The sequence below is a fragment of the Paramormyrops kingsleyae genome, chromosome 14 (assembly GCF_048594095.1).
Source record: "Paramormyrops kingsleyae isolate MSU_618 chromosome 14, PKINGS_0.4, whole genome shotgun sequence".
Classification (NCBI taxonomy): domain Eukaryota; kingdom Metazoa; phylum Chordata; class Actinopteri; order Osteoglossiformes; family Mormyridae; genus Paramormyrops; species Paramormyrops kingsleyae.
The window spans coordinates 10,436,398-10,453,583 of record NC_132810.1 but is presented as its reverse complement, the minus strand read 5'-3'; the positions used below and the strand labels follow the sequence as shown (position 1 = coordinate 10,453,583).

The 17,186-nt window shown below is 44.7% G+C and overlaps 2 protein-coding genes across 4 annotated transcripts in view; both read right to left on the bottom strand.

The window, feature by feature from the left end:
* fancm (FA complementation group M) overlaps window positions 1-5,744 on the bottom strand; it is a 39,713-nt gene extending 33,969 nt beyond the window's left edge. For all 3 annotated transcript variants that reach the window (XM_023828460.2, XM_023828462.2, XM_023828461.2), the window contains exons 1-4: window positions 4,780-5,744; window positions 4,331-4,503; window positions 3,796-3,873; window positions 3,547-3,705 (exon numbers count right to left, since the gene is read on the bottom strand). In XM_023828460.2, coding sequence (XP_023684228.2) covers window positions 3,547-3,705; window positions 3,796-3,873; window positions 4,331-4,503; window positions 4,780-5,440 — 1,071 coding nt within the window. In that variant the 5' untranslated portion in view covers window positions 5,441-5,744. The remainder of the gene's footprint in view (window positions 1-3,546; window positions 3,706-3,795; window positions 3,874-4,330; window positions 4,504-4,779) is intronic.
* Window positions 5,745-7,937: 2,193 nt separating this feature from the next.
* On the bottom strand, window positions 7,938-16,708 carry LOC111852490 (pre-mRNA-processing factor 39-like). Its single transcript, XM_023828479.2, has 14 exons — window positions 16,558-16,708; window positions 14,906-15,381; window positions 14,699-14,824; window positions 13,718-13,836; window positions 13,320-13,487; window positions 12,816-12,984; window positions 12,573-12,680; window positions 10,895-11,059; window positions 10,422-10,548; window positions 9,512-9,780; window positions 8,849-9,033; window positions 8,672-8,746; window positions 8,437-8,551; window positions 7,938-8,310 (listed from the first exon to the last, which is right to left on the bottom strand). The coding sequence occupies exons 1-14, from the start codon at window positions 16,568-16,570 to the stop codon at window positions 8,251-8,253; spliced, it is 2,175 nt and encodes a 724-aa protein (XP_023684247.1). The 5' UTR covers window positions 16,571-16,708; the 3' UTR covers window positions 7,938-8,250.
* Between the last annotated feature and the right edge of the window lie 478 nt (window positions 16,709-17,186).

Here is a 17,186-nt window from a genome sequence, read left to right as displayed (position 1 = left end):
CATCCCATGATCCTTCATTCTCTTTCCAATAGGAAGGGGGGGGGACACATTCCTTTTCACGGTGCCACTTTACAATAAGGCTCCCTTTTGCCACTTGTAAATGGTAGTAATAATAAAGAAATTAATAAAACGAAAACTGTTATAACTTGCTTATTGTCTATCAATAATTTACAAAGTGTTACAACCTAATTAATAACCAGATTATAAACCATTCATAAACCCTTTATATGGGTAGCCTTATTGTAAAGTCCACCCTTTTCACTGGGCAGCACCCCCACACTGACCCCGGCACCTACTGAGCTCCCATCCTTGTTCCGCGTCAGTGTTGGGGGGTCCTTCGCCACTGCAGACCGAGCGAGTGACGAGCGACATTAAAAAGACGCAGACCTCATTCATGTCTGACAACAGTGGTAGGGATGTTATTTATGATAATACTACTAATATTTTTTATTTCTATGTCATATATGAAAATACTTTTGCGTCAGTAGTAAGCTGTAGAATTCGTTACCAAAAACATGAGCTAATTAAATCTCCCTTATGCCCTCTAGAAACTTCTGTTTATTCATCTGCTGTGTGGTTTTCTTCTTGTCATGGGGGTGTGAGCGTATGCAACAGGCAGCACCCCCTAACCCCCGGATACCTGAGTATTTTAGACTTAATAAACTTGACTTCATAAAATAATTATACTGCACCCCACCCAATGGAATTAATGAATTAGCAATATGATTAAAAACAAATTCAAGAACAAGAAAACAACAGAATATCACATGACAGCAGCTTAAGCAGAAGAGAAGCTTCCGGGACGTGACAGTAAACAGCGGAATGAAGCATTAATCCCAATTTTCTCACCGTGTTCCTAGACAGAAATATTAGAATTTAATTTTGACTTGGACTGTTACCATGAGGATGCAAACTGCTGTTTGACTTGCTTCAGACCAGGAATAGTATGATCGAGCATAAGGTTGGGGAAACACCCCACTGAGACGAAGCTGGCAGGCTGCCTGTCCCAGTCCAGCTACAGGAGGCTCAGTGACATGTGAGGGGGGGGTTACCCCCCAGTATGTTATAAAAATAAAGGTGAGCGGGGCTGCAGCCCTGCACAGCGACATGCGGCCCAGGGTGGGAGAGAGGCTGATGCCCCACAAGGGGGGTTCAAGCTTAGGACGCTGAAAGCACAAGGAAGGCGTGACACTGTGCCGTTTATTATTTCCTGGGGCGGGGGGGTGGAACAGCTGTGTCCCTAAACGAGAGTGTGGATCAGGGAGCCCCACAGCGGAGATTCAGAAGCACACGGACGCCTGATGCCGCATCGCTTTCATTTTTAGCCTCCCTCCTGATGTTCTGTAAATTTGTTGTAGTGAACAAATGTCAGCTGCTGTGGATTTCTTGATCGTTTCCTTAAATGTTCATTTCTTTTCCTACAAGGTAAATAAAGTGCAAAATCTGTCCTGCAAAACAATCCTTTGGGACAAACAGTTTTATGCAAGTCTCAAAAAAAAGAAAAAAAAAACTAAAGAAAACTTCCTCCACCAACCTACTAACCCTATTATCTATTCTTTTAATATTACAAGATTAAGAGCAGTCGGCTGTGTATATTATTATTATTATTATTATAATAATAAATGATTAAAAAGAACCTGACCAGCAATGTTCACACACAAGCTACAGCTTATCACAGCTCTCTCTGAGTATTTGTACAGGCCATCTGTGTTAGATCACACGCTTTAAAATGAGAGACAGAGCCCCGAGGGCTGCAGGGCTTCACTATCCTTTGTGTACTGTCCAGTACATCATTCTCGGCTTGGCGCACACACACAAACAAATTAATACATTTACATCGTCTGAGCATTCGAGTTAGTTTATGACAGGAGCACGGCAGGAACAGGCCCCTGCAAGTTAGTCCTCTCATGGCATTTATGTTGCTTTTGCCCGGAAATTCAGACCAGGAAATTCAGACCGGGCACAAAAAATAACTATGGCTATAGATGTGTTTATCGCTACAGATATGCAGCTATACACAATACAAATAATAATATATAATATAAAATCCTGTTATAGTGGACCCGCTTATAACAGAATACAGTCTATAACGGACAACACGGTCTCGGACTATAACGGTCCCAGCCGTGCGCCTTTAAGAACACGCAGAAAAAAGCATCGGATATAGTGGACTCGCATATAAGAGACAAACAATTTGGTCCCCGGGGCTGATTTTGGCTGTAGTTCTGTTCGGCTATAACGGACATGCAGTTCCCCCTACAAGGCGTGTGGCGTGCCGGTGATATCCAGCACAGATACGTAGTCGGGATTATTAATAGTCACGCATCTGGTCAGGTAAAGTTAGATTACTACATGTACAATATAATAATCTATACCACAAGTGTGTCTGCTGGGGTGTGGCATGAGTAAATGGTGTCCTGTAGTTGTGTTCTGGGCATACAGCAACTCTGGATATAACAGACTGTTTTGCCAGGTCCCTTGAAGTCTGTTATAAGTGGATTTTACTGTACTAGAGAAGTATAGTATACTGTAGAGAACTATACAAATATACTATGATGTTATATTTGATTGTTTAAAATTTATTTTGTATATTTATTTTTACAATGTGCAAATAAGGCCTCTTAGGCTTTGTTTTACAGACACATGAACAGTTACATTGCCTTTGGATTGCAACTGTTCTGTATTTGTTTGAAGTTTTAATAATCATTTGAAAACAAGTCTTGTTTTCTCTACTATACTGAAACTGCACCGAATCATGAACCCAGAACCATGGTTTGAACTAAGTGTGTATTTTGTGCATCAGTACGGCCCTAGAGAGTCCCCTGTAGGCGCAGCAATGCCGAAACCCCCTGCGACCAGCCCACGAGGGGCTCCTCGGTGGGAACACCCCCCCCCCCGCCCCCCCTGAGATCCCAGATGATGCAGCAGGGGAGAACAGAAGCTATTTTTAAGCCCAAAAGAGGGCAGTGGCGACCCACAGGAGAGGTCAGGCCATCTGCCCCCTCCCTGGGGGATGCCAGAACATGTAGAGGCAGGTGGGGATCTGACAGCGGCAAGGGGGGTGCGAATCCTGCTCTGTTTACAACCAGACCCCGATGAAGCTCAGTTACTGAGCCACGGTGGGGTCTCTATATGCCCCACATGACCAGTGGAATAGGCTGTGCAGGAAATGAGCAAATATTACCAATCCATAAAAATGTTAAGTCAGATGGGGGGCTCCTAAACATCCCTCCACCCCAATCTTTTCCTGGACAGAAGTGCCTGACCAAGAGGGCATCGAGTTCATTCTCTTTAAATAAAAATCAAACACACTGTACTAATTAGCTTGGCCAATATAGGGTGCATATATTTTTAAAACAAATCACCACACGGAACTGTCATATCCATACCACAAGGTGGCAGCAGAGCATTTCATAACTAACAGTGGCCCAGTTTTACTCATACCCAATGAAATGATCTGTTCATCGCAGTAATTCATTCTCTGAAAAAAGTAAACAGTGATCCTGGCTTTTACAGCAAGAGTGTCAACATAGCCCAAGTGCCTACCTGCAGATAACGGGCCTGGTAGCCTGAGAGCAAGTCTCCGAGGGGAACGACGATCTTCTGCACACTGCGCTGGTGTGAGTGGGCCTGGATATCAGGGCTCTCCTCAGAACGCAGCTCGATGTGAGAGATCAAGAGGTTGGAGATGACCTGCTGCACCGCCTGCAGGGGGCGACACAGAGGTTCGGCACTCAATAGGGGGACTGCGGGGGGAGGGGGGGCTGCTCTTCTCTGCTCTGACACATTGCTCACCTTGATGTCTCCCCCTGGAGTGGCACTTAGGGCCAGGATACGAAACTGCTGAGTCTGGTTTATCAGCTCTCTGACCACCTGCAGCAAACATGTAAGACCACAGTCAGTTACACAGAGCCCTAAGACAGCAGCCCCTGCAAACACACTGCACAGCTGCTAATCCAGTCCCTGCCTTCGCACTGCTGATGGTCAAGGTAAGGATAACCAATCCTTTGCAAGGCACATACACACGCAATCATACACTATGGGTAATTTAGTGACACCAATTAGCATTTAAATATTGGCACAGTACCCAAAAGGAAATCCACACAGGCACACACACACACACACACACACACACACACACACACAGAGGGGGGACACTCGAACCCCCAACCTGGGAGGTGTGAGGTAACGGTGTAACCTATTGATTCAATGTGCAGCCTACTGCTGCTACTCTACGTTAAAAAAGCCCTATTCAGTGTTAGCTTTATGCACAATAATATTATAAATAATAACAACAGGAATAATGATTCTGCAGGGGGCGCTTGTGTACCTGACAGTAGGCGTGGTTCCCCAGAGCCTTGTGGGCCTCATCGATGACCAAACACTTGACCTGAGTGGCAGGACAGGCTTCTCGCGACAGGTCATTCACCATCACCTGGGGGGTCAGGAAGAACACCCGGCGTGCCCTCCACAGCTCCCTCCTGCTGCTAGCTTGCGTGCTGCCTGGGGGGGGGCAGATCTTGTTTATGTATGTGTCCTGTAATGGTTTTGGCACCTCAGCCTGGTTCTATATGCCTGGGATAGGTTCCAGGCTTCCAGCAACCACAACCAGATTACGAAAATGTAGTGGATGGATGGAGGGGTGATGAACGGACGTCATAAGCTCTGTAACTAAAACTGTGGACTGTTTAAGTTCTTGACTGTACAAAATTATCAGCATTTTAGGTCCTTAAAATCTACATCCGTGTCTGAGACACTTTTCATACAAGTCATGCCTACCTGTTAACTCCGCCATGTGTCCCTGTGGAATCCCCATCACCTTATAGCATGCCTCGATCTGCTGCGCAACCAGGGGTTTCGTGGGAGCCATGAAGACGATTTTCCCTGACGGATACCACCGATAGAAGTTGTACATTACCACAGCGGCAATGAAGGTCTTTCCTAAGCCGGTGGGCAAACAGACCATGGTGTTCTGGAACAAGGCTGCCTCCGATATCTTCAGCTGGTATTCCCTGATGGGGTAGTTGGTGGGATATACCCACACTTCGGCTGACGAGCTGTCGAAGCCTGGGAGATCGTCCAAGGACGTGCCATTTGGCAAAGCCACTTTTACACTGCCATCCTCTATACTGTAGTCAGCAGCCTGCAATGCCTTCTCCGCTTCGTAAACCGCTATCAACATCAGTTCGTCGTCCTCTTCTTCTTGTTGTTGCTGTCCTACCACCTCTGCACTTCTCACGTCGCGCCCAATCTCGCCCCAAAGTGAACTGCGGGGAGTGACAGATGCGGGATTTGCCGTCCTGTGCTGTTTCCCCGAGCCAGTGCTCGCGCTTGCTTTCCTTCGCCCTGGCGCTTGGTTCCCGCCATCGCTTTTTAAAGTCTTTTTTGAAAGTGAAGTCCCCCATGTTTGGAACAAAGTTCTCTGATTTCCACTACTCATTCTACTATGCTCTCTGTTTTATTGCTAACCGACATGGGTACTTGAAATAATACAAGTTAACACCATGTAATCGACAGGCGGGTAACTAGCTAACAGTTATAACCGGCACTTTATAGTAAAACAGTGAAAGGCAACTACACGTTTTACCTGTTTATCGATTGCTACCTTATCCCAAGATGAAGGTAACCAAAGATTTACTTTAACCTCAAATTCCAAAAACATACCATTTAACGATTCTCCATTCACTATCAAATGTGGCGCTGTTTGGTTACGTCCACAAGGTTAAAGTTCATAATTAGCGTCCAATCCGATTGGAGGGATTTTTACTCGGTCTCGTAGACAGAGCAACCCGCAATTTATACTTTATCCACTAGATGGCAGATCGACGAAATCTCCGGTTATCGCATTTGTAGTTTTTCTCGATTGCTTAGGCACGTTTCATGAAACGTACTTAACGTTCTCATGACTGTAAGATAATTTCTCAGACAGTTTATGTATATAGTACAACACAATGGTTTAGCTGCCAGATATGTCATTCAAAACAATTAACTCAAAAAGCAAATCAAGAGCAAATAATTCTGTCTGTTATAGTCAATGTCACCAAAATGAAAGTACAATCAGCATCGTTTTAACCGAGTCAAAAGGCTTATATATTTTTTGCCAAAATGTCAGTGTAAGTATGCTCCTCAGCTCCGAATGATAGTCGGTTCCCACATCGCAATTGTCATTGACTGATATTTTTTCTTAGCAAAGCAATTGTTATTCATATCAAAGACACCAGTTTCGACATTACATTACAATATATAAAGTTTACTGGTAAGAGAAAGCACTCGAATACACATGTAACGTAAACGGGCATCAAATCTGGGGTCAATCCATCCATCTGTGTGGCGCCACCATCAGGCCAAATTTTAAGGTACGTTTATGCGTATAACGTGAACCGTTTGTCCTAGGGTTGTGACCTTTTTCCCCCCTTAAGCCTTGGATCATCTATATTTGCGCCCATTAGCATTCAAGTCCGCCATATTGGATTTCCCACCATCTTGATATATTCCAAAAACACATACTCACCAGCAGATCTTGCACGTATAACAAGGCACCTATTGCCCTTTTCACAGAGCCCCCCCCCCCCAAAAAAAAACTCTCTCATAGCAGGGCACCATATCTCATTTTCTTCACTGGAAAGGCAGCTATCGGATATTTTTCTTCCTATTACAAGGGCACTCCAACAGGACTAGCACCCTACAGGACACTTCGTATTTTCTACTAGAAAGGTAGCCAGAGTGCACCTCGATTTACCCAATTGAAAAGGCATCTTTATGGCAGCACATCACATTTTGTCCACTGGAAGGGCATCTATTTGGGCACTTCATATTTTCTTGTCGCTTAGGAATAGGAGCTCCCTTTATAGCAGGGAAACCCAACCCAGAGTTTGTGGACCCATACTGGTACCTGGCCAATATCTCACCAGCTACAGAATGCTGAGGGGAGGGGGTTTCCAAAGGGGTTGATTAATTTCCAGTTTTCCAACTACAGTATTCAAGTTTTTGTGAACCCATGTGTTCATGCAGTATGTTTGCATTTAAAAAGATGGAAATGGTGAAACAGCCAATTGATGTCAGGGTCAACACATTTTGTTTTACGTTTTCTACGTTCTTAATGTCAATCTATTTTTAAATCTTTGTCCCCATTTTCAGTCAATTAAAACCTTTTTTTTTCCCTAACAAAAAAGCTTGTATTATCTTTCAGTATTTTCTTGAATATTGTCAAGATTAACACAAAGATGTATGACAAGATCACTTATGGCATACAAAAAGCATTAATGCATGTTATTTGCCAGCCTCACTGTCAAGACAAAGTGTGAACACACATGGCTAATAAACCTCATTATGACTATTTGCTAAATTGATTAAATCCAACAATAATTACTATTATAGAACCATTTCCTTGTCAATATTCACATATGCAATAAACACAGCATTTCCTAACTTCTGTTCCAACAGAAGTATATCCGGTGTTACCTACTCTCTCTAACAGCAGCCTTTAAGTGAAAGGCACACACACTTTGGTCGTCACCATTTGGTTAAAACCATTTTCAGTATACGGACTGATCATAATCACAATTATTTTAGCTTAAGGTGGGTGGGGGAAGGTAACTGGACCAAGCCATCACCCAAGCATAGGGGAGACCCAGACAGGAGGACTGATTTAGCATTAGAGCCCTTCTTGCCAGAGAAAGGCACCACATCCACAAAGCTGTGGTTGTACTGGGTGATCTTTTTCCTGTTTTCCCATTTATCATCTTGGGTTATTGGATGAGCCATTAGCTGAATGTCAAAATGCTAATGAGAGCCTTTTACTGTCTTGCACACCCAGAACACAGATCCAAGCTGAAGATTGCGAGACCTTACCTTTCATCATAAAAGCCCTTTCTACTTCAGAAATAAGTTATACCAGATATACCCACAGTTTAAATTCAGATCAAAAAGGCAGTAAATGAAGGAAAGGTTCATTTTATTTGTTTTTTACAAATTGAAACATCAAAACTAATCATCAGAAATTAAAAGGAACCCATCTTAAATGACAACCGTCAAAACATGGAGGGAGAAAACCCCACAATTTATGGTCTACGCTTGCCACAGCTATCCAACACACCGCTTTCTCAGCAGCAAAGCCAAATGATCTTTAGAAAAAAATAAAGCGAGGGGGGTGGGGTGGGGGTCAGAGGGCATGTGTCACCAATGGGAAGAGGAAGCTGCGTTGTAGGACGGGGTAGAAATTTAACATTTTCATCTCCCAGTATCTTCTGATCAGGTGGGAGGGGGAGGATAGTACTGTCCATAACCCCACGGGTTCTGGTAGTTGTATTGCTGAAAAAAAAGAGGGGCATATTAAGGGCACAGATTAACAGCAGGCTACGACACTGCAAGGCGTGCATACACAAATACCGACAGACAGGTCAAACCCAAGCTGTCCCCGCAGTGTTCAGGACTAACCTGGTACCAGTTGTAATTGTAGGCTGAATGATTGGCCTGCATATCAGGCATCATGTGCCCCTGGTTCATGCCGTGCTCGTCCATGCGCTGTTTCTTAAGGTCCGGCTCCTGAGAGCTGCAAAGTATATCACTTAATGCTTAACTAGTAGATCCGGGCTGACAAATTAATTTTACGTTAGTGAAACCCGTTCAGCGATTCAGCAAGGCTTTATAATGCAGTCGACAGCAACCTTACCCATTCTCAGCCTTCCTCTTTGAAGATTCCTGTTCTTTCAGGAGCTTCTGATGTTCCTCATAAGCAGCCACAAGCCTGCAGTTTGAATTAAAAGACGAGGTATTAAAAGGAGCACTTAGCCAACTGGTAAAGATGAAGGTGCCACACACACAAGGGGCATGACAGGCAAATACACACGTGTTAACGTCGCTGCCGAAGTCCTCAAGGAATTCCACTTTGCGCTGGGAGAAGGTGAGGCGGGACTCAAGGTGCATGGGGCTGCTTAGAGCTCTGTCGAAGCAGGCCAGAATGTCCTCCTCGCTCTGTCGCACATCCCCACTGTACTCCAGCTCAAGAAGATTCAGGTAAAGCCTGGGGCTCATCTGAAAGCGTTTCAATCAGTAAATACAATTCAGTTATCAGTTTTGATCTTTCTAGATACATAGATACAAAAGCGTAGTCAGGCGTAGAGATTTTCAAAACCTGTGGGTGGAAGGGGCAAAGCATCGTTATTGAACACACACAGGCGAACAATTGCATTTCACTGCAAATTCACTGACACCCAAGTCTCAAGCACTGCCAGTGAGCTTTGGTGTGACAGCTGTACAAACAGTCACCAGAACACCGGTAATGTCTGTAAACAGTTACTGGGAGGAAAAAAAAAATCCTTGTTGGTTGTGCTGCACAGTTCACATTCCACCAGGTCTGTATTTAGTACAGATTGACACACTGGCCCTGCTTCTAGGCCAGGAATTCCTGCAACGGTTACTCCATCCACAGAACACTTTACAATCCATACTCACAAAATAACGGAAGGGGGCTCTTCTCATTACTCATTTGAGGGAATGGGGTCAGCCTCACCTTATCCTTCTCAATAGCCTCGAGCAGTACTTTCCTGGCCTTCTGCAAGCTTTTCTGCACCTTGAAAAGGTGCCGCGCCAGCTTGATAGAATAGAAGGAGGACTCGCTGGCATTCTTTGCATTCTCAATGGCATCCCGCAGCAGCGCCTCTGCGCCCTCCAGGTTTCCATGGCGACGCTCCAGGCTGACCCGACGCAACCTCACCATGGCCAGTCCAGGCACCGCCTCTTCCACGGTCTTCAGGATACCACGTGCCTCCTCTATGTTGCCTAAAGCATGGAACAGGGGTAAGGAGGAGGAAATGCAGAGCACCCAATCCAAGCCTCACCATGTCGCGCACAAGCAAGTAGCCACAGACATATCTACACTCCAACTGAAACGCAAATGAAAATTAGGCAAGCAATCTATATAAACTGCAACACAAACATTCAATCTCATGTCAGTTCCAGAAGACGGAACCGCGATCCCCCTTCAAGCCAACCTACTGTGATCACTGCAGGTGCAAACTGTTCGGCTCTCACTATATTACAAAACTATACATTTGAAACATTAAAATTAATGTTACAAAATCAAATTATTCTATTTATTGTTAAGGTACACTTCCACGCATTTTATTGTATTCAAACGGCATCCCACATGACTATTTTGGTCCAATCCTGATCAAGTGATCACACCTGTGGTTAACGCTATATGGAAAATAGGCCTCTAGTGTTCTAAATTGTCTACGATGAAAATACACCGCCCCCCTAAAAAAAAAAACATTGCTCAAGAATCAAGGTCTGAGCAGAACTGTGGATCTGGAGAACCGTTACACCCCTACCATAACGAATAATGCTAGCAAACCCTGATTTTACAATAAAACTGCTTGCAGTAACAGGGGGTATAAACTGTCACAAAGGCTTGCACTTACCCTGCTGCTCCTCGAAGGCGCCCCACAGCAGGTGAATGGTCGGCTTCTTCGGCAGGTGGATCATACAGGCTCTCTTGAAAACATTGCGCACGCCTTCGATGCTGTGGTTTTCCATGTACTTTGCATACTTTAAGAAGGGATGGGGTAGGGAGATCAGAAAGATAAAAGGCAAAATATAATACATGAATACACCGCCGCTCCCAGTCCCCGCACGAGAATACATTGACAGAACATTTAAAATTCTTTTAAACCCATCAGCACCTTCATCGAACCATAAAGATTAGTTTCTGTAAGGTAGGACGAAGAGATGCAACGTAGTTGGCAAATGCAGCAGTCAAATCTGGTGGCAAGCAGGCCATCCCCTAATACAACAGATACAGTCACATATCAACATTACAAATAAACTGCGCAGAAAGTTACTGAGGAGTTGAAATTCGTCAAGGCGCTGACAGGGGGGAAAGGTTCCTGATTACCTTAATCCACAGGTCCTCGTAGAGGGCACAGGCCACCAGACATCGCTCAAACAGCACCACCACACGCTCCAGGGACCCGTTTTCGATCTCAAAGTCCAGGTACTCTCTCCAGTTGTTCAGCTGTGTCTTCTCTAGGGGTTTCACGTGGAAATACGGCCTCTTGATCTAGAAAGCAAAGAAAGATGAAACTGCAAAGTAAAGAGAGTGCGATCTGCAATTCTACCAAAAGTGAGAGTTTGCTTGTGGAGAGGCCTTTGGGTAAGTGCGGCTCAACCTTTAACCCTCTGGAGTCGGCCGTCCCGCCAGCGGGATGTGACAGAAATTTTGTCAAACCGTTCAAATAACTCTGCGAGTTTTTGTCATATACACATTTAAAAAAAAAAAAAAACACCCTCAGAAACCTTGGATGGTCTACTTTTCAAATATATAATTTGCATAACATGATAATCCGACAGTTGGTATTGGGTAAAGAAATATGTGAATACGCCCACTGTGACAAACAAGAGCACATGTCTGGGTAGTTTTTACACTGATCGGCAACAATATGGTACACGCATATGTCTCTGCTGCTGAAGCTTTGTGCCAGAGTTGCCAGTTTCAGCAGTGAATCTCATACCTGTGTTCATGGGGTCATTGAGCAAGACCCTTAGCCCCGCCCCTACTGGTGGCTGCCCTTTGTGGACAACTTAGGCCACGAAGACCAAGTTGAGGGAGGTGTAAAGACAATTTCCCCACGGGGACAATAAAGTATCGATTATTATAATTTTTTCAGCATTGTCCATGCACATGCGAATGCGTTCAAATACGCGGTAATGTTGCTATTTAGAATGTGAATAACGATCTTCAGCTGAGAGCGGTACAGTCGAACTTCGTTACAACGTACCTCGGGGGACATTAAGAATTTGTACGTTATAACCATAGTACGTTGTAACCAAGTCCCTCAAAAAGAATGATAGAACACAAAATGTATATAAAAAAAACTTTTATAAAGCCCTCATCCCCAGAGTGTTATAAGTCACTATTATTATTTCCATTAACTATGCATAGACACTGGATCATATTTATCGCTTCCTATAGCAACTGCTCACAGTTTATCATTTCATCTACCGATAAACTGCGAAAAGGATTTTAGTGTTGCTACTTTTCTTGCATTTCAAAGTGCCTTTCCAAAGTGATGGGTGTGGGGTGCAGTGACATTCCAGACTGATGGGCCATTGACAGTATGCAAACTACTACAGGTGTGGGGACACCTCTCTCATCAATATTCATTGTGTAGGCCACTGACTTTGAGAAAAAGTGTCACTTCAGTAATCAAACCACATAAAATTTCACCTGTGTAGCCAACCACTGTGTCTATAAGCTTCAGAGCTCAAAACTCTTGGCTAGAAATGTTTATAATGTGATTTTTTTACAATTTCTCAGCATGTCTGAAATAGGTTTTTGAAAAGTATGTTAAAATCAACTTTAAACAAAAAATACAATAACATTCTAAGTGGTCTCAGATTATTGGTGCCGAGTTTGTGCTGAATAAAAGCACATGCAACACTTAAGGATAAATGTTTTTTTAAACATTTTAAAATGTCAAGGCATGTCAGACTACCCCGAAAGGGGCTGAGAGGCCTCAGACTCCTGAGAGTTAAAAAGCAGTCAATGTGAGGCTGGGGACCTTTCAACTCACCCCATCTTCGAAGGCCCAGCGCTTACTGACTTCGTGCTCATTGTGATTGAACACTTCCTGGCGGGACTCCATCACCCTGTGTCGCATGTTCTCAATCTCTGTGACCAACTGAAAGAATTCACCCAGAAACAGTCAAATCAAATACCCGCCTCTCAAACCTTTCATCAGTCAAATCAAATACCCGCCTCTGAAACCTTTCAAGCCCAGAGGCATGAGCACCGACAAGCAAAAACCAGGATGTACCTTGGCAGGGTCAGCAAGGTCCTCGTTGCCAGGCGGAAGCTCGATATCTTCAGGTGGTGCCTCTCCTTCGCCGTGCCCATTCGTCGCAGCCAGTTCCTTTCTCAAGCGCACGAACTCCTCCAGAGGCAGGAAATGCTTGGGCAGGTTGTTCTGGACGTGATCTCGGAACCTACGGCACAGTACGCGTCCACATCAAATGGCTGCAACCAAACGCGGTGCCGTCGAGAACCCATCAGAAGTACTGTAAGGCAGATTTCCCGAAACCTGAGGTGGAGATCAATGACCGATGTTCGCATTCAGAAACAAGGTGGGTTGTGGCTCTCCAGTTCCAGGCTTGGGTCTTCCTCACCAAGTGGCCCTTTACTTGCACTTGGACCCAATGTAGGGCATGTACGTCAGGGATGCTGAAGGGATTAAAGGTAGCTTTGCACACTCCTTCAAAGAGGCAAGTAAAGCAAAGGCTCGAGAAGTTTGTGCAGGCCTGCCAGACGCCGGCTGCTTCACCTCTGGAAGTGGTGGCTGTAGAGCTGCGTCGGGATGCCCAGGACTCGGTCGTAGACAGCGGTGACGTTGGCCAGGTTCCCCAACTCCGTCTCCCAGTTGATGTAGGCCTCCCAGAGGCGGTCGGAACGAAAGTCGGTGCCTGCAGCCAATACCGCATGCTCGTACGCACTGATGGATGGAGAACACAAAGTAAGTGACACCTCAAAATCAGCATTCAGCACAAATCTTAGTTTCTTTAACACACAGGTCTTAACTACTCTTGCGCAGAAAGCCCATAAATTTACAGAGGAATGAATTAACCCCTCAGTTAAGGAGCATAAGATGAGAAAGAACTGCGACTGATCAAACTGTATTCAAGAAGTCATCTACGTTAAAACAGAGCGAGTGGCGCTACTCACGATCGTATCGTCGCCTCTGCCTGAGGGTCGTTTGGTTCGGCCGTCTCCCTCAGGAAGTTGATATAGTGCAACCACAAGTCCACACTGAGGGGGATGGCCTGGAGGCCCTGACGGTAAACCTGAAGCAAGAAGTGCGAGTCTGTAAGAGGTCACGATTGCCACCCAAACCTCCAGTGGACAGCCAACACTGGACTTATGTGCCATGCAACCTTGACTGATAAGTGAGATGTTACGCAACTGCAAACAAATTCAGGCTGAAAAGGCATAACCATTTACTGGGCTGGATAAAGCAGGGTTCAGGTGTCCAACAGGTGCAGCAAGGTGTGCTAGTTTCTAAGATTTCAGGGTCCTGCCTTCAAACCAGGCTGAGGATTATGCTTTATTTGGTGGCACAGACTTTGCAGTACAGAACCATTGTAGCAACTCTTCCAGTGCCTGACCAAATACACAGCAGACCACTGCAAAGTGTGCAAGGAAAAAACACTTGCACACCACCATGCAAAAAATGTGCTGATAAAGGAGGGTGTAAGCAAAAGGATTTTACAGCGGTAAGTTAGACAAGAAAAACCCCATCAAAGATGATCTAGATATAACTACTGGGCTGTCTAAGATTCATAAACTAATTCCAGGAAACCAGACAGATAAGCAGAGATGACTGTCACCTACAAAATAACACCGAAATTTCCAAAGCATTTCACAAAGTCTATTGAATGTTAAATGCGAGATGTCTCAAATATTTGATGATTCATTTGGTTTTGAGGCCAACCGACAAATAAAAAACGAACCTACATATAAAATGTAAAAATGATCAAGTATAAAGCAGCAACACATTGCAGGCACCACATGACAGCAGTTTTTTAGTCTTATGTTAAACAGACTTAAGCTTTCTTTCAGCGAATGACAGCTGCGATTGGCCAATTCATCAAGCTGTTCAAGGGGACTGTTAGAAGATGGGTACCCTCCCCCAAAACCTCTATTTACCTCCTCTGCAGTCTTTACATTTCCAGCTTTCTTCTCAAGATCAGCATACTTTTTCCAGTAGCCATAGCAGTACGGGTAGCGGGCAAAGAAGGAGTCGAAAGCCATCCGAGCAGCTCCAACATGATTCTGAAAGATCACAAGTATAAAATTGTCTGTCGAGCATATAGAGCATGTATGGCATTTGTTGTGTTCAGGATGAACTCTCACCTCTTGCTCCACGTACTGCAGCAGGTAAGTCCAACCTGTGAAGTCTTCAGGGTTTTCTTCCACTACTTTTGAGTACTTCTCAAACTCTGCAGGAAACGGCACCTCGGCACTGGACAGCTCTGCCTCCGCTTCCCCGGCATCCTTCGACGTGTCCTCCAGCTCCATGTTGGTTGGACTGCCCTGTTCAGATGACTCTGGCTGCTGGGGCAACTCCTGTGGTACAGACTCTGACTGTTCAGCCAACGGTGTAGCAGATGGATCCTGTTCTGTTGGGGCTGGTGGCAAATCACCCACTGATTCAGAAATGTTGTCCGAGGAAGGCCCAACATTCTGGGTGGGGTCCTGTCCTTGGGCTGAAATAGGGGGGGTTGCAAGCTGGCAGCCATTCCCTGCAACTTCTGTGCCTGTCAGGGTGCAGCCCCCAACAGGATCAGACTCAAGCATACCAGTCATGGGCTCTTCTGTATAGGACTGATCTGTTGGACAGAGGGGTGGGGGGGAAACAAGGTTATTCTATATTGTCACTCTCAGACACCACAGCTAGTAACAGTTATCTAATGGTGTTAATAAATTAACTGAAACGGGAACAAACTGATCAGAAAAACATGTACACGTTTGCCTGTAAATCCACCTGATTACAGTTGCAAAGCCACTTCGGCTTGCGACATCCACCAATGAGTCAGCTTTTAAAGTATCAACAGTAATCGTGATGTAAACCTAAGCATTTAAAACACGTTCACACCTTACGCCCTATTAGCTTACTCTGCGGCAACGGTAAAATAAATCCAAATGGACTTAAACGGGGTTAAAAACAACAGGACTACATCACTAGCCTAGCTGTACGGTAACTACGTTTCTACCTACGATTCTCGAACGCAGAGAAAGCAAAGTACAGAAGAAAGCTACGCAATGTGAAAAATGCGCAGCACGACTGCCTGCTAGCGTCCGATGGGTTTATTTTGGTTAGTTAGCAATTAGCCTGTGGCCCTTCGCCCAGTTACTGGAACCAGACTACAGCGCTACATACTGGATTACTGACATTGTAAGACCATCGCACCAATTAGTGGACTAGCGCTCTCATAGATTATAGGTCGGTTATAAAACATGAAAAACCAAGAGACAGGGCAAGCAGGTCAACATACCTGCAGCTTATACATTCCCTAGTTCCTGTAACTTTGCTTATTATCAAAATACTATTACCAATAAAACTAAACTGATTTACAAAAGAAATCGCTACATGGATATGCTGTTTTTATTGGGGTCGTTTTAGCACCTACGCTCCTTACGACCGCATAGATAAGGAAGTTGGCTAGCCAGCTAGCTAGCGCTCTGTTCAGCAAGCGATAAATTACTCGGGTGGTTGACACAAAACTCACCCATGTCATAAAAAATGTCCTAAAAAACTTTTCAGTAGAATTATTTAAATACATATCATTTACGGGATGGTTCCAAAACCGAGGTACATCTTAAAATATTTAAGCGCTTAGCGAGCTGCGCTTGAAGCCTGGGCCTACCCACGCCATTCGCACACAACCTTCACACCGCGCGCGATATCTACTACCTAGTTTCTACATTTGTGCATTTTCAATCAGCCTAGCCAAAATACAGAAGTAATAAACAGATCATAACACTTCCCCAGAAATACAACTCACCAAATTCGTCCATTAAAATCTGTTTTGAACGCAATATGCTTCGTTTTTCCCCTCACTATCAGCAAAGCACGAAGCCGCGTTTTCTACAGCTCATTCTTCAACTGCGCGTTCGCCTATTTGACTGACGTTGCTGACGGGCATGCGCATTACTGGCGGGAGCGCGTACTCCGAGGGCGGGACTGGTTATTCTGGTCACTAAGGGGAAGTTGTGAGTTTATTGCAATCATAGCTTTGAATTTTAATGGTATTTTGAGGCTACGGGTTTACCCTTAAACCACCCAAATGTCCCTATTTATTCAGAAGCATGTAGCACAGTATAAAAACCGTAATTTCATTCATGACGCCATCTGTAAAAGCCGATGTTATACAAGCTTGCAACCCAATCAGTTTTGGCATAATCATCCCATCCGTCTTCTTAACGAGGGGCCGCATAGGGCTGGAAGGAATGCAGTTTTAAAGATGCCAGTTTTAGAGATGCCTGTGGTAGCTAATGTCATAGATTTCAAGAAGCACTCTCACCTCTGTTGAAACGAAGCAATGAGTTGATATTTTGTAATCGAAAAGCAGCATGAAGTGTACTAAATACCAGTGTTTCGGCTCATTTCATATGCGTTTAAAGCTTCTAAGAT

Bases quoted from the DNA above. Each gene is read 5' to 3' on its own strand.
- LOC111852490 (XM_023828479.2), bottom strand. The intron at 12,985-13,319 runs GTGAAGCAGCCG...ACTGTGCCGTAG, and splicing joins TACAGCCACCACTTCCAGAG to GTTCCGAGATCACGTCCAGA. The intron at 11,060-12,572 runs GTGAGTTGAAAG...TTTGCTTTCTAG, and splicing joins GCTGGGCCTTCGAAGATGGG to ATCAAGAGGCCGTATTTCCA.